The 23,328-nt window shown below is 40.5% G+C and overlaps 1 protein-coding gene across 1 annotated transcript; it reads left to right on the plus strand.

Annotated features, from left to right (window-relative positions):
* The first annotated feature begins 4,176 nt into the window (after window positions 1–4,176).
* Window positions 4,177–4,895, plus strand: insl3 (insulin-like 3 (Leydig cell)). Its single transcript, XM_031854529.1, has 2 exons — window positions 4,177–4,381; window positions 4,705–4,895. Exons 1-2 carry the CDS (start codon window positions 4,189–4,191, stop codon window positions 4,893–4,895), a joined length of 384 nt encoding a protein of 127 aa, XP_031710389.1. The 5' UTR covers window positions 4,177–4,188.
* The last annotated feature ends 18,433 nt before the right edge of the window (window positions 4,896–23,328 follow it).

The raw sequence follows: 23,328 nt of genomic DNA on the forward strand, positions 1-23,328 counted from the left end.
GGAGGCAGCAGCAAGTTGAGTTAAGCTTTAAGCTTCAGCTTTACAGTAGGTGCTGTTTGCATGCTATATGGGTGGTGACTCCTCTGTCAAATGGACAAGGTTCTCATATTGGACAGCTTGTTGTCTGTTTCCAAGAATAGTCCTCGGCCGCAACTAAGTCCGGCTAAACGGAAATAGATGTTTGACACAAGTAGGTCAAGTAGCAACATTATTAACGAGACAAAGTCAATCACTTTAACATGAGTGTGATACTTCTGAAGAACTGTTTTCATTGGAAGTGCTATTAATGTTTTTTGGATAACTACATGTTTATTCTTGATACTCAACAAACAGTATGACTTTCTTTTAAATACCACCCATTTTAAACACCATGGTGAATTGTAGTCATTTTCTTCCACTGTTTTGATGTAAGGAAATACAATAAAAATCCCTCAGATTTACGTGCTCCTGATAAATATATAACTTCCCCAGTGAAAGCTCTTCCATGTGCCATGCTTCATGTTTTGGCTTTCTCGCTGTACAGTCCCTCAGCCTGCTCTTGACGGCACCTAAGTGGAAGGAGAGGTACAGCAGGGGGGATGTCTGTAGTGATCAAGACCATATAGGTGTAATTTTGTTGACAAGGATTATCGGGATTTGCGCTTGCGCCTCCTGCCTGGTAAGACAGGGTCAAAAGTCAATCATGTACTGGGCTATTTTGGTGGCACAGATAATCGGATCAGGTGTGCACAATCAGGTTCTGTTTGATTGATGGCATATTAATTTGTAAAAGCAGAACAATTAAAAACACTGCTTTTCATGCAAGTTACATGGGCAAAGGCACTTTCTAACATGTCAGTATTTGGCATGATCAAGGGATCACGAGCAGGGAGTGAAGAACTGAGCTCTGTGTTCCTGTAGATGTCAGGATCAAGCATGGCCCTGTCCTGTAGTCAAACAGTCCTTGCAGTGTCCTGCTGGCTGTGTTCAGCTCTTCGGCTAAGTATATTAAACCAGCTCCTGTCATGGCCACCATACAAGAGAGCTATAGTAAGCAAATGTATTATCTCATCCAAACATATTTTTACGTGCCATGTTGGCTATTTACTTTATACAGCTTTCTCTAGAAGAAAGTTTTTGTAGTAGATCTTCTCAAGACCGTCCTGATGGTTTAAGGAGAGGTGGACACATTTATATCATGTCTGATACCAGCCCCTACTACACAACACCAGCTGATTCACACCACCTTTGCAACTGTACTGAAGATGTGTTGTGTCCCTGGTCATGACGAAACAGCCTGTACCTCCACTGATCACCCCTGATTTACGAAGGCAGAGACCTGTAAAGCATTTGACTTATATGGAACATAATTACTGTATATTTACAAAGACTATTGTAGGTTTGATGTGATCAGAGGCGGATCATCAGAATAGCATAACTAGTGCTTCCTTGTTTTCCGAGTGTTCTGCATGCAGTCCACTTTGTCCACTAGTGTGTCAAATTTCTGTTTACATTCTTTTTTATATCCCTAATAATTGAAATCTGAAGAGCAATTTGACAGCTCTTGTGCATTAACATGTGTAACTGTATGAATATGGTAAAAAGAAAAGGTCCTAAAAGAAGGACACAATAACTATGATATGTATTTAATTTTAAAGACATTTTTAGTTATTTCATTACATTTTCAATTCATGGACTTGTATTTCTTTTCAATAATTAGAGTCCAATCTATTACTCAATGCTATAAGAGAAAATAAATCTTTCACGTGCAAATTCCATAAATGTGTCAATATTTTATTGTGTCATTATTTTTCTTTGTTGACCATAAAAACGCAAGACAATATAACCCCAAAACAAACAACAGGCTGGAAAACTTAAAAAAACACAGATTTATAATTACATATAAGAATATATGTATGTTCTCAAGGAAAAGAGTATTCCTTGCTCAATAAAAATATCTGTTCGTCTGCCTAGCATTCTTGTATTATCATAACTATTGTCATGACCATCCACATTCCCTTTAGATAGAAGTGGAACTTGAAGTCCAGACAGATTAACAGACATTATTAACAGATACTTGGCTCATTCGTCTCAGAGACGATGCGGCCTGTCTAATGGTGTTACAGGATAAGGTAATGGGAAAGATGCCAGGGGTTTAATAGTGTCGTCAGCATCAATTAAAACTCAAGAGTTCTGAGAGATTCTGGCTGTCTCATTTGACGCAGCCAGACTGAAAGGACAGGAATAGATGCAGTCAAGAGGGACACCAGGCAAAGGACTGATGCAGACACACACACACACACACACACACACACACACACACACACACACACACACAGACAGACAGACAGACAGACAGACACAGATACATGCACACATACAATTGTAGAACAGACAAAGATCAACAACTTGTCTGAAGGTTGGTGGTATTCAAACAGACACAGCAACATTTGAATTTATTTGGAGTCAAATCTAAACCTGTATTCATTCTCCTTTTAGCTCCAATATGTTCACCAGCAAACAATGATGTATCAGAGGACATAACAACAAAACAGGTAACCCAGAGGCATAGACACAGTAGATATTTTTCCTTTAGTTTGATAGCCTCAACAAGAATAGAATAATTCAATTCAATTCAATTTATTTTGTTTAGCCCAAAATGACAAATCACAAATTTGCCTCAGAGGGCTTTAAAATCTGTACACATACGACATCCTCTGTCCCAGGACCCTCACATCGAAACAGGAAAAACTCCCCCCAAAAAACCCTGTAGCAAAAAAACAAAAGTCCAACCCTCTCCCAGGATGGTCAGAAGTGTGATAGATGTGATGTGTACAGACTGAACAACATAACAGAGTTACAACACATTCAACGCATATGACATAAATGATTCATATAATGAGAGTAGTAGTAGTAGTAGAACAATAATGACAATAAAAGCAGTAATGGTATCGGTAAAGATAAATAAACAAGTACGGCTGGAGTTTTCAATTCACTATCCTACTCTTTAATAATCACTGCTTACCGGTGAAGGACATCATCATTAGAAGTGAACATGCCAAGCATTGCCAGAAGTACATTTATGACATTAAAGTGCCACCTTTAATTTCTTTCATCAGTGCTGGAATTATGAATTGTGTTTGGCTGTTTATGCAACTACAGTGTGACCTGAGGTGACCATGTGTGTGAATAGTTGCGTCAATAACCTTGACATCTTTTTGCCAGTAACACTCTGTTCCAATTAGCTCCCATCCCTTAAGATGTGTCAAGATAAGGTGCAAAAGCAACTCATATTGAAGGGAAATAGTTCACATGGGACAATGGGCCCTTGGCGAAAAGGCACCACCACTACTGCTACATTGGAACAAGACGCACAGGCGTTATGGTTGTTAGGCATCTTTTTGTTGTTGTTGTTGTGTCTCTTTTGTAGTCGTTACACACCTGTCGTCGTGTGTCTCTTTGTGGTTGTTTTGTGTCTCTTTGTGGTCATTTTGAGTCTCTTTCAGGTTGTTTTGCCCCTTTTCATAGCCATTTAATTTTATGTTTGTGGTCATTTTCAGTCTTTTCCTGGTTGATATCTGTCTCTATGAGTGACATTTTGTAGGTGAAAGCTTGGGTGGCCCCTGACACTCTGGGCCTCTGGGCCTGTGCCCAGTTGTCCTGGTAAGTAATCCATCCATGGACTGTAAAAACAAGTTTGGAGGACGTCAATGAAATTACATCAAGATTCCTTACCACATTAAGATCTGCAAGCACAGGGTTTATAGCATTCACATCTACTTTTGTCAACGAATGACCAAATTCAGACCTCTGTTGTGACCCAAAGAGCTGTACAATGAGTCTTAATGGCATAAACAATTCACAAAATGTCTCACTTAATACCTCTGATGTTTTTAAGACTGAACCATAGATCATTGCCAGGTTTTTATCTCAATCAGAGTTTAAGCCTTGAGAAGACTTTGCATCACTTTCGTTGAGCTCTAGATCAGGACATGCTTTTCCTTTACCAAGGCTGAATACATATTTTCAAAGACTCTGTGGCCTCAGCATTTTTGACACCACCGCTCCGGGTAACACACATTGACTATATAAGCCCCCTCAAGCTCACCTCATAACTCACCGCATGTCCTCATTGCTCTCTGCGTGCCCAACCTCACCTCTCATCTAACCGTCCACTCTGACCAACCGAGGAGCAATAATAATCATACAATGTCTGCTGCTAAGTGTTTGTTGTCTCTCATGGTGGTGCTGGTGGCTGCAGTGTGTGTGGTTCATGCACAGGAGAGGATTAAGATGTGTGGGAGAGAGCTGATACGTCTGGCTGTGTCGTCCTGTGGTAACTCTCGGCTGAGGAGAAGTATCCCGGACGTAGAGCTTGGGCAGCATCAATACACCTCTCAATGTAAGTACTTTGTGATGTATTTTCCAATATCAGGTGCATTGATTGAGAGCCATTTCTTACCTTAACCGTCTGTGTTGTGGATCAATTTGAGAGATATTTCTACATTTTAAACATTTAGAGACAGATTCAAGAGTTGTTGCTGAAGGAATATTACTTTTCTTGTTGAACTTTTTGAATCTTTTAAATTGTTAATTTAACAAATACAGTGTCTTGTTTGAGTTAACTCCAATCAATCTATTTGGAGTTCCACAAGAATTTATTTAGCACAATACTATAAATTTCCAGGGCTAAATCCCAGATGTCTTTCCCCGTCCTCTGCACAGGGGGCCAGGATCACTCCGCAGAGGAGCACCAGGCTACGGAGACGGTCCACATCCCTCCCGAATCTGACGGAGAGAAGGGTGTCTTCTCCTGGTACCCCCTGTCCTCTCGAGTCAGACGAGCTGTTGGAAAAATATCTGATATTTGCTGTGAGAAAGGATGCAGCATGAAAGAGTTGATCCAGTTTTGCTAGATGCAGTCCAATACTTGTCATGCAATGACCGTAAAGGAACCTTTACCAAGTTGCCTTATCCTTGAGAAGAAGGATTTTGAAATATTTCCAGTTATGTAGCATCCTTGCAAACACTACACATCAGTGATTATATTTAATAAATTATTTTCTATGCCATACCGTAGGGCAGAAAAATGACATCTTAATGTACGCAGGTTTTATATACAAACCTGTTTTATACAAAAAATTGTGGAAGAATTTTGTGGTAATATAATTTATTTACCACCCTCAGATGACACTGTAATAAAGCTTTTGATGATTATTTATCAAGGTTAATTTGTTATCTGTTATTCCTCAGCTGTTTTTTGACATGTTTCCACCCTAATAAATGCAAAGCAAAACTATAAATGCAAGGTCACAACATTGCAACCCAAATTGTATGGGATAACTACATCAAAGGGCTACTCTAACAATTTATTATTGGAAAAAAACAAAGTTGGGGGGCTTGCAAGACACATACAAAGAATAGTCAAGCTCTAATTACACTGGATCCTACACTTCCCACAATGCAACTCAATAGCACCTTTTAAAATGTTTAAAATGTGACATTTCTATACTGCTTAAACTCCAAATATATTTCTATGAGGCTTAAAACCTATTTTGGATGAGTCAGGGGCGTTGGTGCCTGGACAACTTCTGCAAGATAATGACCATGTACTTCCCATACTTGAACCAAATCAGTATTTATATATGTATGTATATATATATATATATATATATATATATATATATATATATATATATGTAAATGTTGCCTGTTAGTTTATTCAATACATCTTGATTAAAAAAACTACCCAGCAACGCATCAATCAACATTAAGTAACACTGGGTTTTTCCATTGTTAATTAAAAAAATCAAACCTGAAGAGAAATTAACCTTGAAATTGCAAATGAGTCAATTAAACTGGATTGCAAGTATAGACCCATGGAGGAACACGTACACACACACAAATATAAGACCCACACTTGAGTAATGCGACAGTGTGAGTGCAGTTTACAACACTGGCGCTCTCTCCAATAGTGCTAAATCGGATTGAGTCATTTGGCCGAGCCATTTAGCTCCATAATAACAGAAATAATCTCTGTAAACCGGCTAGTTCCTCACGCTGAGGAGTGTATAATTCTCTCAATGGATAATCAAATGTGTTGCTGATTATCTGCCACTCTATACTGCAGCCTTCACTAAATGAAGCTTAATAGCAAATGAAATCAGCCTACAGTGACTGATTGGTTAATTGGTTTTATTTGGGGAGGGAAGGATTGCGTTGTGCGTACAATTGTTTTTTGTGTAATTGGTTTTAGCTGCGTTATCAGACAAAACACCCCAAGATGAATTTTAAATTTAGATCAAGTTGTAAACAGATAATTTAGTGTGGAAGGTGTTTAGTTGCAGATACTTAGGGAGTACAACACTCTGATAATGTTTATAACTATAGGCTACATCGAGCAAACTGCTTTTGGCCATGAAATAGATTGAAGTTTCATCATTAATGTTTTAAACAATAAACCAATTTCTTGAGTTGTGCCCTTGAATCTGCCTTAAGGAAAAAAGTGAATAAATGGATTTTATGATATTTGAGGACATCTAAACTCAGAGAAATTGCATTTTCTCATTTTCATAAAAAGAAACTATTAAAAATGAAAATATAAATTAACACTATATATTGCAAGTCTATAATTTCCTGATCATTTTCCAAGATAAATATGTGGTACTAATTAAAGGGGGTAAATGAAAGTGTGTTTACTTGGTACGCTTCTAACTACCGGTAATTAATTCCTGGAGAATCAAGTTTTTTAATAACAAAATAATAATTAACAAATATTTGCTTGTGTTTAAAATTGAGAAGTTCTTTTTCGGATATTCTTCTGGAAATCAAAAGCTGTATAAAACGTTTTACCCTTCAATTAAACCAAACCAAATAATTACAATTATTAGAAAATTGCTTTTAAATAAGCTCAAATAAAGTGTAACCAGAAATATATATAACACATGCATGACCTTTTATACAGAGTGCACGTAAGAGAGAGCAGGAAGTGATTTAATGGAGAAATTGTATGCTGTACCTCCTGTTAACCAGCAGAGAGAGACAGATATCTGATCTCAAACGGTGATCTTTCTGCACTGCCTTTCCTCATCTGACAGTAGCACTTACCTCTCACAGTTGACACTGGCGATGAGCTGGTTCATTCTGCCAACTCAGGGGGTGTTACCGTTGAATGTCATTGTAACTGTATCATTTCCCCTCCTGCTGTAATGATTAGTCTCTCAAAGCTCATTATTTTAAAATGCTCAATCACCTCAAGTGATCCTTTATTTCCTTGTGACAAGAGGAGAAATCTGATCAGAGGACACTTCTAGGCCTCAGCCCATCATTATTAAGAGCTAACAGGAGATGACAAACACCAGGCTGCATGGGGCCTCTTTGATGGCTCCTGTTTATGGCGGTTTCGCCAGCTAAAAAGCTGCTAAACTGAATAGGGAAGATGAAATCAGAGCCTCTATCTCTTTCTCTGTCTTTCTATCTCTTTGTGTCTAGTTTCATCGAGCAGGAAAAGCAGCAGGACAGAAAAGCACCTTCACTGAGTGCCAGCAGAGCAGCTACACTATACTCACACACACACACACACACACACACACACACACACACACACGCACATCCACATGAACACACGTACCGGTGGGTGTCAATTTGCATGTAAATGAAATGGCTCTCAGTGCTCTTGTTTTCAACAGTAAAAGTGGCATAGCAAAACATGCTTTATTTGGTGTAAGTGTGTGCATTCATGTTTTCATGTTCACCCAGCTATAGTCATGTCTATACTTTTCTATTAAGGCACACTTTTGTGTGTGGGAGCAGAAGACTGTGACTGACGTATCCGTTTCTGTGTTCATTATTATTAGTGCTGGAGGCATGTTTCTACGTAACATCTGTCAAACAAATCCACAGAAACAGGGTCTTTGTCTTGTCGTGCATGAAGTGTCTCAATCTTTACTGAGAGTTGAAACTCTAAAATGAGATGTACACAGCAAGCTTATTAAATTCATCCTGCTGTAAATAACAAACAGTAGACCTGATCCACTCTGCTTATGTGAGAAATAAGTGAAGCGACAACATCAAACTACATAAAGTCTGAAATATAACCAGGTTGTATTTTGTAGGGCACACATCTACTTGCATTCATATACATTCTAGTCCTCCAAAACCTTCATCAGGTTTGTATATCAAGTAACATTTCAGATGCCGCAGTTTGAACTTTTATCAAACTTTCTCATGACTTTACATACATTGTTTCCGTGTCTGGCCTTCTGGAAAATTGCTGCAGGCAGGCAGTGCAGTAATGATAAAATGATTTAAGTATTTGACAAAACAATTATTAAATCGTAACCAAATGCAGCCAGTGTTTCACTGACACCAATAGGGCAATAAGTTACAAGGCAAAAAAAACAAAGTTAGTAGCTATTTTGTTCTACAAAATAAACATGTATACATCCATGTAATAAACCAATGTTCCATGTGGACCTGCAATCAAACCCGTCTCCATACATCTGCTATCAGCAGGAGGGCAGAGCTTACATCTAGCTTGATTACTCACTGATTTATTGCACCACCTGGCGAGCACGTCAAGTTACCCAAATCAAACACACCCACTCTGGGTCATCAATAGATGCATCTCGCTAGCGTTGACATGCTTACAGCTAAAATACGAGCAGCGGATCCTTCACGTTTAGAGAGCTGTGTCGGGACTTTCTGCTGCTCTTGACAGTAACAGCTGGGACTGCAGAGCCTTTAGCTCAAGATGTTTGGGAACTTGAGGAGCGAAGTGGGACATAGAGACTGACTGGAGGACTAAGGAGCAGAAAAGTTGTACCTGGAGCAGATTGTGGCGTACTTGTTGCTCAAGACTCGAGTTCAGGCAGGTGAGGACATGTAACTCCCTGCGGCGAACTCATTTGCTTCGATATGTGCGTGTTTGCTGTGGCTGCAGCCGCTGCGGGGTTGATATTGTTATATTATTGGCCTTAATGTCTGTGCTGTGTGCTTTGGTGATGTTTCATCCGGCTGTTGAGTCTATGTGTCAGGCTTTTTCATTTCTGTAGCCTTGTATTGCTTGTTGCACACGCAGCGGCTATACTATTAGCTCCTATTATTCAGTGTTGGTCAACATTGTTCAATTGTTGGAGTTTTGTCCTCTTTTTCTGGTAATGGTAGTGGTGAGGCTATACGAAGGAAGGCGGTAATTATAGTTGACACTTGGCTGCGGGGTGCCATCTATAGAAGTAACGCATGTTGTTGGTTTGGACATGAGGGCATTGTGGCACTATAGTTTGACTTATGTAGCCTGAAGGAGCATGTTTGAAAAATTGACTTTTTATCTTAGTAGGCTAGATTTTTACTTAAATATGCTTACTTTTAATTTGACTTGAATATCTTTTATCTGAGTATCTCGTACTTTTTCAATCCCTGACTTTATGTAAACTTGTAAAGTACAGATAATAGCGCCTCCTCTTCCTCTTCCTCTTCCCCTGCAACGTACATACTAGAATCATGAGGTACTAAATGTCCCACTGTGGCTCTGTGTCCTTTGGTGATGACACATTTGCCTCTTTTCACAAGCCTTCACGTCGCATCTTGGTTTTGCAGCCCCGCTCAATGCCTCCATGGCTTCACATCGATCACCTTTGAACATATGATGAGGCCATTTCGACTCCATAATCCAATGGACACACCATCAACTGAATATATGTGGTCCTGCTTGTGAACCTGAAAGCTCTAAAAAAGAAAAGACAAAGAACACCTCCACTATAATGCACACGTTACAGTCAAGGCCTAAATTCTTCATCCATGTCTAGTAAACCGGCCCCCTAATATAATCCCATCTTGGCTGTCTTTCTATTCGCACCATCCTCCATCTCCTACAGGGATGAGACAGGTCTGTCCTCGGTCTTGCATGACAACATTTAGAGGGCCTGACCAGCAGCGACGGCTTCATGGAGCATTGTGACGTTGCTGCTCCCAGGGGACGAGGGAGAGGAAGACAGAGCTTTCTAGTTGTCTCTGATCTCCCCTCATGTACCTAGCTGCATGCCTGGTGACAGTTTTTCACTATCTTTAGCATTGTTACTATGAGATAACTGTTGTGAAGTAATACATGTATCTTCATATTTTTCCATATTCAACCTTATTTTAGCAGATGATGCACACGTTTACACTTTTTAATAGCCATGCTGTAATTGGAAAAAAAACCGAACAGTATATTATCTAATAAATCACAGGCTGCCAGGAAACCCTTCATTAAATGTAGACGCATAAATTAAGATCTTATAATAAAGCTCTATTAAAGCTGTGTCAGTCTAAATGTTTAACTCTGGAGACTGATGCTGTGGAACAGAAAAGAGAAAATCGCTGGAGGTCATCGGTGGTCTCATATCATCCTCATCATCCTCTGTAATTGCCCATTTAGTATTTCTTTCTACATTTCATGCCATTTTTACAGTACGTTTGTCTGTGTAATGTCATATGGCTCCTCAGAAGTATTTTGCTGTTTTTGTCACTATCATTTGTTGTTTGGAGCTCTTCATTATTATTATTATTATTATTATTATTATTATTATTATTATTATGTTCTAATCGACCATGTATAGTATAGTATAGTGTCTGTTTTCAGTTTTATTCCTCTACTACTTAAATGTCCCCAGATTCCCATAGCGGGTGGCCTCTGAACCAAAGCCAATTATTACCTCAACTTCCTTAATTAGTTTCTCGCCCTATACAGTCTTCCATATGCATGTCATTATACCCGCTTAATCTGTCCAGTGAAAGAATAGGAGCACATGCAGCAAACACACCCGCATACAGAGACATTAACTACCACTTTGTCACAACCTTGGGGCCACGGGGAGGTGGTGGAGCTGAACTAATAGAGCTGAGCTGGTAGAGGGCAGTGTGGCAGCAGCAGCCGCCGCTAAACCGACTGCAGGCGACTTTTCTGCAGCTGCAGAGCTGAACGCCACCGCGCAGCACACAGATAATGTCACACTGCTGCTCACAGACAAATCTGATGGCATTGCATGCTGAATCGTTGAGACTCTATAGTTTGTTTTGCATTTGAGATACTAAGCCAGAACCGTAGCGATACATTTAAACCTCGTTCTATAGTGTCCGCTTCGTCTGAATTTTTTTAAAATTCTCTTTTCTGATTATTTGGAAAGACGATTGTTATTATATCTAATTTTCAGTTGCTTCTGTGATCTACATTAGATTAAGATAAAACTAATTAGATACACCCTTTCTTAAACATCCCTTATGAACCATTCAGAAGTCTCACCTTTGCCCTCAGCATATACCTTTTGTGTGTGAGCTGGTACTATTTAAGTGAATCCTGTACTTCCAAATTATTTTTATGCTGAATAAACAAACTATATTCTCTAGAGGTGGGGTAAAAAATACGGAGAGCATAGTATCGCGATATATAGACCTTTTATTGTAAAAGCTATAAATATTGCAAATACAAATCCTAACTTTTTGCTAACAATTGCTTTTTCACTCCACTAAGGTGGTGCTATGTTTTTTTCTGGTGCGGTAAAGTCAGCGGGATTGGCAGGAAGACGGTCAGAAAAGTGAGATGAACCTAGTGGAAAAAAGACAAACTGCATAATATGTTATAGCGATACTCGGCATATCGCGAAATGTTTAAAATCGCAATAGGATTGTATCGTAACTTAAGTATTGTGTTAATATGGTATCGTGGGGCTTTTGGTGATTCCCACCCTTAATATTCTCAGAAGCTGTGTAAGATTACAAACTTTTGTACCTTCTTGCACCCTTTCCTTTCATCAATCTACTGCTAACTCCCCGTGAGCTGTCCTGACCATAACTGTGACGCGATGCCACTTCACCTGGCAGTCAAACGTCTGATGCTGGAAGTCACGGTTGTCTCGTGAAGTTGACGCTGAATGGCGTAAGCGCCAAGACTCAGCTGGTTGGTGCATCTGTACATGCATATCTGTCCGCGTCATGTGTTTGACATGTACACAGATGCTCTCTGTATTTCAAAGTCCACACACACACACACCTGTAGAAAGTGTGTGAGTGAGTAAGAAGAGAGAGAGAGAGAGAGAGAGGGTTGGAGAAAGCGGTGGGCAGGCCCAGAAAAATGATTACCCGAGCTGCTCTTTCACAGCTGCTCCCAATTGCTCTAACGCACCTCTTTCTCTCCGTCCATCACTCCCTCCGTCTCATCCCTCCATACACTCATGTGTGACTGGCCTGTTTGTAGCTGATGTAGTGTTGACAAAATACTCCTGAGTGGGAGTACTTAGCAGGTGCGGTGCACTGTTTCAATGATGTACAGTTTTTAAAGACGTCGCTGTGAGGATGTAGGAGATGATTACACTTGATGTGATGGTAAAACACTGTTAAATGATGGAGTGGAGGAATCATTGCCTTTATGGCTGTCTATCACTTTATTAAATGCGTTGCAGTATTAAAATATGTAGACATTATTTCTGGCGAATAAACAATTGTCTTTTAAGTGTGTTATATATTGACTCTCACACACACACACACACACACACACACACACACACACACACACACACACACACACACACAGACACTGCATCATTGGCTTGCCTCCTTCGATATTCCTGTCACTGTTATCAGCCGGGTCCATCTCAGGCAGGAGGCTGCTGTTAAAACATGAGCAGTCCATTCAATACACTTTACCTAATCAAAGCTAAGCTGCTCGTGTAGCTTCCAGTTCTCCACCCCATCAGGGTGTGTGATGAAGACGGAACGAGGGTGCATGGGGTCTCCTGGCAAGCTGAGGTGTGCATGTTCTGTGTTTTCGTGGAGCACACTTGTGGGATACCTCAGCCCTAAGGAATAGAACAGCAAGGTACAGTATCTCAGTACAGTGAGGTAGCTTTTTAAGAAATTGAAACACAGCTAAGTGGACCCATTAATGAATACAGAGGCTTAATTGTTCTGGGTTTGGCTTTTCGCTGGTAAATTTTCTATTAAAGAGGGTTCACCTGAACCTGAAGGTGGGGGGGGGCACAAGTTAGTCATCTTATTTTTCTGCTTTTAAAAAAACAACATTTTTAATAGTTTAGTTTAGTTTAGTATAGTCTAGTAATAAAAATATGATCTGATGATATTATCTATTGCTGAGCATACATCTACACTCTTTGATAGATGACACCATGTTAATGTGGCTGTCTGCGTCCTTGCAGAAAATATACAGAATAATGGCCGTTGTTTATTTTTGTGCTTGCTCATAATGTCCTTTCTTGATCAGACCAGATTTACCGATCAGAAGAATCACCTGCAGCTCAGTTGACACAATGGGCAAACACCCCCCCCGCCTCTTACTCATGTGCATCTCCTTTGCCCTTCCTACTCCCCCTCCTCTCCACCTGCCCCCTATCCCTCTGCGTAGGTGGGTCCTCTCCTCTTTCTCTCTCTCCATCCATCTCTCTTCCTCTCTTTCGCTCTAGCTGCCCTGCCATGCATAATTAAGTTTCAAGTGGAAGAGCACCCTCCCTCTCTCTTTCCTCCTCTATTTCTCTCCCTTCCTTCCTTCTCTTACCTCCTGCTCTCCTTGGACCTACACTGGGACCGAGTGCCAGGCCTGTCTTGTTAAGTGATGATGTTAAAATGCTAAATCACACCACCATGGCCACCACTGTCGCCGCCTCCCTCCCCGTCTCATTCTGCAAAGGGTCTCCGGTTTCCCTTTGCTCTGTCATCCTATCCAGTCCCACTCATCAATACGCAATGCAGGAGCTCCATCAGCCTGTGTATTTCTCTTGGAGCGTTAGACAAGGTGATGTTTGGGGCCTGACCAACTCCATGTTAATGTGCATGTTAATGAGTTTGAAGTATCGGACTTCCTCCTTTCTTCAGCTTCATGTCTTTCATTTATTCAGCAAGTAAAAACATTGGGTCAAATCCAGGGTCTCTCATTTTCCCTCCCACATCCTGTCTCCACTAGACAGCAGAATACAGTATTTTAAATATCCGCAAGATTATATTCATGTGGTATAGAGTCAGTTTTTGTGAATAGCCTATGCACCACTCTGACTCAAAGCAAACATTCACTGATTTAAGATATGGGACTTTATTAGAATTTCAAATCTTGAGCTGTTGAAACAGAATTGCACCCTCCACCTCACATAAAGGCACATGTCTGCCGTTTAACCTCTTAAAGTAAAGCTGCCCTCTGTTGGGCTAGGGCTGAATGATGGGTTTTAGATGATGGTATTACAAAAAGGTTGGAGCTTAAAAGGTTAATTGACTACTTTCATTTAGCACCAGTTATAATGAAAGTAGAGGCTTTGCCTTTTCTTAGCCAAGTATGATGTAGTGTTGAGCAGTAACGGTAATGTGATTACTTTTTTCTGTGACGAGTAATGTCACACTGTTTGGTAGAGAAATCGAATGATTAAATGTCAGTTACTAACCCAGTAACTGACATTTAAGGGAGTCAGCTTGTTCACTGGTTTACTCAGAGTTTGATGGAGGGTTGGTATCAGTTTTGTCTTTCTACGTTCAGCGGGCAGACTGCTGTACAATGTGTGTTGGCTTAAGGGGCTTGAGTCAGCAAGCCAAACGTGTAGAAATGTGATGCCAGCTTACAGCGAAGTTGTCTTACTTACATGTGTGGTTTAAGCTGGCTTGCTAACATTAGCTACTATTACGCCAACATTCAGGAAACATATGGTTTTGTTCAGACTTGTGTGAACGTGCAGGCCAATGTTAAGCTAGCTGCTCATCAGGGACATTTTTGGCTTTTTTTCCTTTTCAATCATTTTGGCTGTATTAGCTCTATAATAGGTATATAATAAACTGTGTTGCCAAATTACATACACTCGTGCATTCTATTATATCAGGCTGTCGGTCCAAGTGCCTCAGCTGGATTCTCGTGATGCCAAGAGATCATGCGAGAATCGCAGGATCACAGATCACATGACGATCCGTCTTGTCGGGCTTCAAGTAATGCGTTTATGTCCGGTAAGCCAGAGCACGGACCAATCGGCGTTCTGTGAGGAGCTACTGGCAGCTTTGGGCGGGGCTTAGGTGTTTCAGTCAATCTAGTCTAGACAAAACAATATATACTCATTTTACTCAAATATATTTCACATCAGACGTTATCTTGTCATAATCTGATTTAAAAAGTAGAACTCAACTATGCAGCTTTTTCACGCAAAAATACAATTCGGTAATCAACCCTTTTACTTAAGTTTAACCGGGACTTTATCACATTTGCTCTCAGGGTCAGTCCCCAACCCTTCAAAACGTCGGATGACTCCCTTGTTAGCCTATACTGTTTTAGTACTATTACACATAGTCCATCTTATCAGCTAATGCATTTTCCAGCATCTACTGTACCACTGACCCTCTGGTGGCCCTGTCACCAGCTTTAAGACTTTACAGCATTTAGACTGGTAATGTACCTGGCTGGTTGCTCAGCCGTAGCCCATTAGGGTAGGATATTGCCGATTCATTATATAGGCATGAATGTCTGGATTGTATCAAAATGTTTAAGTGTTGGCAAAGGCTTGGACACTACTCTCTCCGAGTCACTACAGACAGAATGATTCAGTCTTAAATCATCCTTTTGAACAGAACACACTCAAAGTTAACTGTTCGCTTGCCTCTACTGGAGATCAGTTAAGTGTCTATTCATGATTATAACATGTATCTAGTAGCCATGAGCACACAGAGGCAGTTCCTGTGTCAGACATTTCCATCGCACTCACTTGAGCCAAGTCTTGAATATAATCCAAGGCCATTTGTTGGGTAGATCCTTCAATATGCTAATTAGGTTGTGCCAATCTTTTCTTTTTACAGTTGAGGCCTGACAGTGTCTTTGAATAGGGGAGTTCTACTATGTCACAGATGCATTTTAATATAAATTAAGTTTAAAATGAACCTGTGGTAAACTATGTTAACTATGTGAATTTACCTGGTAATTGTTTTTTTAATTGATGGAAGACGTTTACTTGTGAAGGTAAGGGGAAAGTAGATCAGGTGATTTTTACTGTGATGATGGATATGTACAGTACAGTGTTTCAGCAAATCCGAATCAGCACATTTCTGGATGACGCTTTAGAAAATGGCCCTTAGAGTATGACCATTACTGAGCCACACGGAGGAATGTTAACAGCAGCAACAAAAACAATTCTCTGGGCAGATAATATGGCCGACATCTTAACAATTAAAATTCGACATCAGGAAAATATTGTCCATCAACTTTCTATATGTTTGAGCACCAAGCATCATTGGTGTGAACGGAGTCCACCTCCTCTCGTCTAGGGGTGGGAATCACCAGAGATCCCGCGATACGATATTATCGCGATACTTGGGCCACGTTACGATATTATCACGATATTGCGATATATTGCGATTTATTACTTTTTTCAACTTCAAATTATGTCCCCAAAGGAAAACATGTTTTATCTAATAAGATAAAGTTTTCAGTCTGTTCATCTCACTTCAATCATTTTTATTGCAGCAAAATAGGATTGTCAAGCAGACAGACTGACCAACAATGTCATAAATGTTGCACCTGACAAACTGAACTGTTTGTATTACTATATAGTCAACTTAACTAAATGCAAACGTGTGGACTCAGTGTATGAACTATAACTTATATAAGTAGGATATAAGACTTATATAACTCAGTATAACTTGCGATGCGTGGACGTCAAGGGCAGAGAGACAGTTATGCACCGCACTCTCCCCATGAGCCTGGCTACTGTTGGCAGATTTAACCCCGTTGTGAGGCCACATGTCTCTATCTTTGTTTTGACCAACTTCCTACCAATCATGCTGACCCGGGACCTTTGCTGACCTCACCAGAAAATAAATCAGCACCATCTAGTGGACTGAAAAAGTAATTGATTTGATTTTTCTAAAAAAAAAAAAAAATAATAGTTTTATATAATAAAAGATCGATACTTGGCGTCCATGTATCGATACAATATCGCCACGCAAAATATCGCGATACTATGCTGTATCGATTTTTTCCCCCACCCCTACTCTCGTCCCACCGGAGTCCTGCGCTCTGTCCTGCGGTTCACCATCTTGATCCAGGATGCCACGATGGAGCCAGGTCTCTGTAAAGATTGTGGGCTCAACAGTCACAGACCTTCCGTCGGCTGGGTTTGCCTGAAGTCTTATTTCATCCATTTTATTTTTCTGCGACCGGACATCAGCAGTGGGCTGGGTAGTGGAGTAGCCTTGCGTCCCAGCTGGGTTAGCTTAGCTTCCATCTCGGCTCTCCTCCCTGGGGCAGGTTGGTGGCGTTTGGTCCGGCAGGTCTGGCTGGTTGGTCGGCCGTGGCCGGTGATTGTCTCATGATCCGCTGCACATGTATTTTAACATATGCCATACGTGCTCTAGTAATAAACATGAAAAGACAACAAATTAAGACAAAAAATGTTGAAATTTGAAATTAAATTTATGGAAGCTACTGGCCACAGCATGTACATGCACCGCCGTCATCGAACAAATTTATTGAGTCATTCTACAATATCAAAATTACAATATGGTACAAGCAATAGGTCCATGCTATACATTTCAAACTCAAATCCCAAACTGAGTAGACCGAAGGCCAAAACCACAAACCAAAGCTAGCCTATAGAAAACATCTCTATTGCGTCCCTCAGCAACAGGTCCACCGAAGACCCCCCCTCAGCTGACTTCCCCAGCAAACATTGATGGTGTATGCTCGTTTATGACCTGTATCGGTGTTTTCTTTAAATTCCATCCAGATTTGTTGTGCAGTATTGTACTTTTTTTCGTACCTGCTTGTGAAAAAACGTCCTACTTCTGCTGAGAACAAAGCTGACGAGAGAGTCGAGTGTGAACCTAAACTGTAAAGTTGTGGGTGGCCAATACAAAGATTTGTATAGCTGGTTGGAACTTTAGAGTTGGGGAATAATTATCTGTAGATTCGTTGAGGTGTATAATGTAACGCCAGTAGCATGACATTGTTTGCTTTGGTTGTTGGCTTTTTGGTTTTAAAAATGACCAATCCTGTTATTTTTGGTGATGGTAGTCTTCTGTCTACAATTACTATGAGAAAATCTGTGAGAATGTGACTTGTTGGATGCAGTGTTTATTTGAGACTTCCAGTAAATTCATCAACACCTTTCACTCAGAAGATGTAACGTTTATTCGAGAAGTGCCTGAGTACTAAAGATGTATTCTCTTATTCGCAAAAGGAAATTGAGGATTTGGAGCAGAAAATGAATCGTAAAGACGGCTAAGCAAACAAAAGAAACAACAACATCCAACTTTAATAAAACAGCAAAATTCTTGATTTCTTGTTTTACGTTGAATATAGGAACAAACCCAAGTCTAGTAGTTTTACCAAGTGTGCTGCAGCTCCCAATAGGCTGGAAACAAGAGGAGTAAGCAGACGGAACAAACACACAATGTAACCACAAGGGTGTTCCTCCGGCAGTGTGTGGAGTAAAGATTTGAATAAAGATCGCTCGATGATGTCACACTTCAGTGTTCCAGTAGAAACCTTCTCCTGTACATGTGGCTATGTGTTGGTACTCCTATACCGTTCCTCAGGAGAGTGTCCTCTACAAAAGTCTTATCAGTGGAAAACCATTTGTTTTACACTTGATTGGTTTGCATTAATAATGTAATAATTAAAATTGAATGAATACATTTTATGACACCTATGTGTCAGGCTTGTGTTTCCAGTCTCTGTGCTTCATATCCATCGCACAGACATGAGTGTTATCAATCTTCTCATCCAACTAAATAAAATAAGAAAATGTATCGACCTAATCCTTTAATTGGACTTCATTACAGATCAGATGGAAATTAAACAAATTGTGCACAAGTTATGTTGCCTGGTTGATCAGATTGGACCCACTACTCTCTGATGTAGTGGAAACACAACAGTGTGTTCCAGCGTTCTGCCTTACACAGAAAGTCATGATGAAATGTCCACCGAGTGAAAGCAATTTTTCACTAAAGTTAGAGGCCATTGTGGGAAACTTGTTCTTTAATGTGTGTGCATCTGCATGGTAGTACAGTGCTTTGCAAAATTGTGTATAGGTCCATTACTTAAAGTCCAAGCCTGTTCATGTGTACGGTTCGTCTGTGCCAGGACGTAGCTGGATATCATTAGGGTTGTATCATATGTTGCTATGCCGAGCATGTCAGTCATGCACAATGAAACAGCCTTGTAATGTGTCAGCATCAATTACTCAAGTCCAGTTCTTTTTGATCTCAAAATAAATGAAAAGCAACGATGTCAACAAATCAAAATGTAACCACACAGTGTTAAATAAATCGCATGTGGATTCTGTTTCATTCCATGTTTTTCTCTCAGTTTAACCACTCTGCTTATTCAAATCTCCAGCAAGAGCTTTGGTCAGTTTCTAAAAAAAAAAAAACTTGACATGATGGGAACATTGTCGGAACAACCTCAATCTTTACCTCTTCTCTTAAAGGCCCAATCAGTAATTCTGTTGACTATATACGTTAAGGAATTTCCACATACATAATAAAGTGTTTTGAGTTAAGGATGAAAAAGTCAGAATTTTGTGTTGCTTCATAATTGATCGGAATTTATGAATGAGCAGTTTTACAAACATTTCTCTCGTAATCAAACCTTTTTATAGTGTCTTAAAACATGAAATTAGATTTAGTTGTTCTCTAGGGTTGAAAATGTGTCGAATCAATCTATTTGAGATTGGGATTTTTAAAAAATGTTTGTATTCAAATCCCAGATTTTGGCTTTAAGAAATGGGCAAACTGGAGAAAGAAGCTATCCGGTGACAAATATATGCGGAGTAATTCAATTATGCATCCTGATATGCCCAGCTGCATGTCTGCCCATACAGTCAGCCAATTACATGCATGGAGTGCGTTCCAAGGCCACACATCCATATGTATATACAAAATCTCTGACATACAGCTTTTCACCCCTCTTTGTCCTTCTCACGCATAACTAAAACAAAATGTAAGCCTTGAAATCCTCTGACAGCTGGGGCTTTGGACTACAATCCATCGCAGTTCATGATGAAGAGGCAACTGCTCTAAAATCCAATTGAAGACTTCATGGAGATGGATGGAGATGAACACCTCTCTTCGTCATCCCTCTTTCTCTCTGCCAAACAAATGCACAAATATGGACTAGCGCAAAGACACGGACACACAACTTTCAGAGTTAGATGACATCCACCCACAATTATACAGCATCCCGCTCGCAACTGCAAAAGGAAATCTTTCAGCAGCGCCTGGGTTTGGTCTCAGCAGGCAGCGCTTCACTGCTGAGTGTGCAGCCCCTCTTGCCTTGGTGGGGGGGAGGCCTCCTCTGTCGAGGTATTATCCGCTATACCATCTAATATTCATCAGCTATGGGAGATTCAATATGCGACGTCAATATGAAGGGCTAACAATGCACCGCGGTGGTCGTTGTTGATGTGTGCGCATGCAGGTATGCGAGTCCACATTAACAAGGTACAAACAGTATGCACATGTTTGAAATAATGTTTCTAAGATTTGAATGAATAATTGAATATTTATCTACCATTTCAAAGACACAATAACATGAAATTATTACTTTTAATTTGAATCATTTTATTACATATTTGTTAACTGAACTTTTAATGCAAATGTAGTAAATTACTTTATAATGCATTTTTATTTATAAAAAAATTATAATTTGCTAATAATTCACCACCATTTTGAAATAAAAGGGTCCGTCAGTGCATGTGTTTTGGAGAGTATGACATGTGATGGATCACATGTATGTTAACATGCCACCACTTGACTTTCAAAATGGCATCAACCCAATCTTTACACTACAAAGTGACTTTGCATTTTAATTTATTTTTTCTCTTTGATCTTATTAAAAGACACAATCATCAATCGGATAAGGACGTGTGACAAAAATCATGAGATGAACATATGACGGTCAAACATGGCGAGTTATTGGAAAAGCTGCAAATACATAGGCCATGTAGTAAATAATACAAAATGTAGTGCACAACATGAGATATCTTTTTATAGAAGTGTTAATAAAGGTAAATATTCTTAAAAAAAAATGCTATTGAATGATAAAACGGATAAACACTGGCACTGCATAACACACTTGTCTCTATACGTATGTTTTGATACCTGCATAAGTGCCAAAAAACAAAAAGTACGACTGCAAACCATTCAACAGCGGATATGATCCCACTGTGTGTCTACACGCACACACACAACTGAATCACCCCCTTCCCCTCATGTCTCCCCTCTCTCCCTCTCTTTCTTTTTGGCATTCATCACTGTCTGCGGCAATGGACTGCGAAACACATTTCTATCACTATACATTACAGGTTAAGAAAAGGGAGCTGGGAATGTGTTATATATGCCGGGTTCGATTTTTATGTAGCGTCTACAGGCTCGTCCATCATTGCTCCGCAAAGGCACCCTTGTGCACTGGGGCCCTGACGAGATCTTGTCTTGGCACCGCTATCAATCACCCTACGCTGGCCCGAGCCCCGTGCCCGATGTGCAGGGGGGGGGGCATGTGTTGTGGCTGCGGGACTCCCTGCCTCCCGCTCCCTCCGCCTCTCTGTGATGGTGACGCCAACACGCTCGGTCATTCGTCATTTGAATGGTGCGGTTATATGTGTTCTATATCTGGGGTCATCATCCGCGCGTGACCTCTGCCGGTCACTGCGGAGGACCCTGTGCTTGTAATGACGGGAGGCAATCGGGTAATGATTGTGCAGAATGGGGGGACAACTATGTTGGTTTTGACCCACCTGGCACCACTCACCCGTGCAGCGATATTTGGGTCAGAGCCATTTAGAAAATGAGTTCAAGCCCTCATATGAAATGTATGTAAACCCCATATAGCTAGCAAGGAGAGCACCATGACCTGACAGCAGATTGCCTTACTCACTACATCAGGGGGTTGGATGCAATGCAGTGCTTTGATTTGTGGCCTGATATAATTTCAGTCCATCATGACCATGGAGGAATACGCCTTCACCGCTGTGATGGCTTAATATGTCCATTTACTTGCTCTGTGTTTTTATAGATGACATAAAGGGTTAAACACAGACAGGATGCTGAAGCGTGTGCCTTTGCATGGCTTCCACTAGACTAATCCTTTTTCTCCCAATGTCAGGTGGATTATATTTTGAGGAGTACTCCTTCGCCCTTCACACGCCATGATGAAAGTCACGACCTACAGAGAACACGGAGGGATTGGGGGGGAGGGGGGGTGTAAGGCGGGTGGGTGGGAGTGAAGGTGGAGGAGCGGGGGGAGAAGGAGGGAGATGGGGAAGAGGGCTTAATTAGGCCAGATCACTGCCACTCTCCACCACCACCCATCCCCAGTCCCCACACTATTCCCTTAGATACCATCCACTTAATGTTCTGTGAAATCATATTCCACTCCCCAGAGAAGAGAGAGGAATCAGAACAATAAAATGACACATTTTAAAGAGAGGCAGCACCACAGGGAAATAGACTGTTAGTGACACATGGAGGATGTTGTGGGCTGATGGATCTGTGTGGCCCATTACCAACAAACGGCATCAGGCCCAAAACACAGCAGTCTGGAAGAGGCTCCTGCACTTCAGTCAACTAAAGACGAGCTGTCCGCATTATTTTATGTCCAGTTATATATCTGATATAATTATAGTGTCTAGGAAACACATCTTCTTTAATAAGGGACATCCTAATGTCCTCACATGCGTTTCTATTTGAATAAAAGACCAGTTTTAGATCAGATAGCTACATATTTTCGGGCTGTGAGATTCAGGTCGTATCTAATTTTTGACCAAATATGTAGTTGCTACATTTTGTGTTTGCTGTTTGGACTCTAATGCCCAGAAATCAACCACCTGACAAAACGTAAAAATAACAAAAACATGAAGCTATGTGTGCAGGTCTAAAATCCTTTATACCTTTCTTCATTTTGCTTGAAAAAAGTTGAAATCCTCGTGGTCGCAGTGAATCTCCAGGGTGGTTGTCTGCTAAAAATACTCTGTAGCCTTAAGGGCTTGGTGAAAAAATACAACAGAGCAAAATTCGAAATGCCACTGTGTCCCCTGAAGGTTAAAACAATGCTGCTAATAGCTAATAGTTGTTCCACCATACTTAAAGTTGATGAAGATGACCTCAGCTGTGAATTAGAGCCCCGTCCTACAACAGTTGATTCTAAGTATGTACGGGTTGAATTCTTTGATGAACGGACCTTGTTACAAATTAAACCTAAGCTGCTTTAATTCCTTAATTAGATCTGTGTCAGTGTCATTGTTCCGTGTTTCCCTTAGCTCCATTTAAAATTAGCCGTAACGTTGCTTTTGGGCGGGGCTTAGTCCTTCTTTCTCTACGCTATTTTGTTTTCCTGAGGCA

Source organism: Anarrhichthys ocellatus, unplaced genomic scaffold (assembly GCF_004355925.1).
Source record: "Anarrhichthys ocellatus isolate YVR2014 unplaced genomic scaffold, GSC_Weel_1.0 scaffold15, whole genome shotgun sequence".
In the NCBI taxonomy this organism is placed as follows: Eukaryota; Metazoa; Chordata; class Actinopteri; order Perciformes; family Anarhichadidae; genus Anarrhichthys; species Anarrhichthys ocellatus.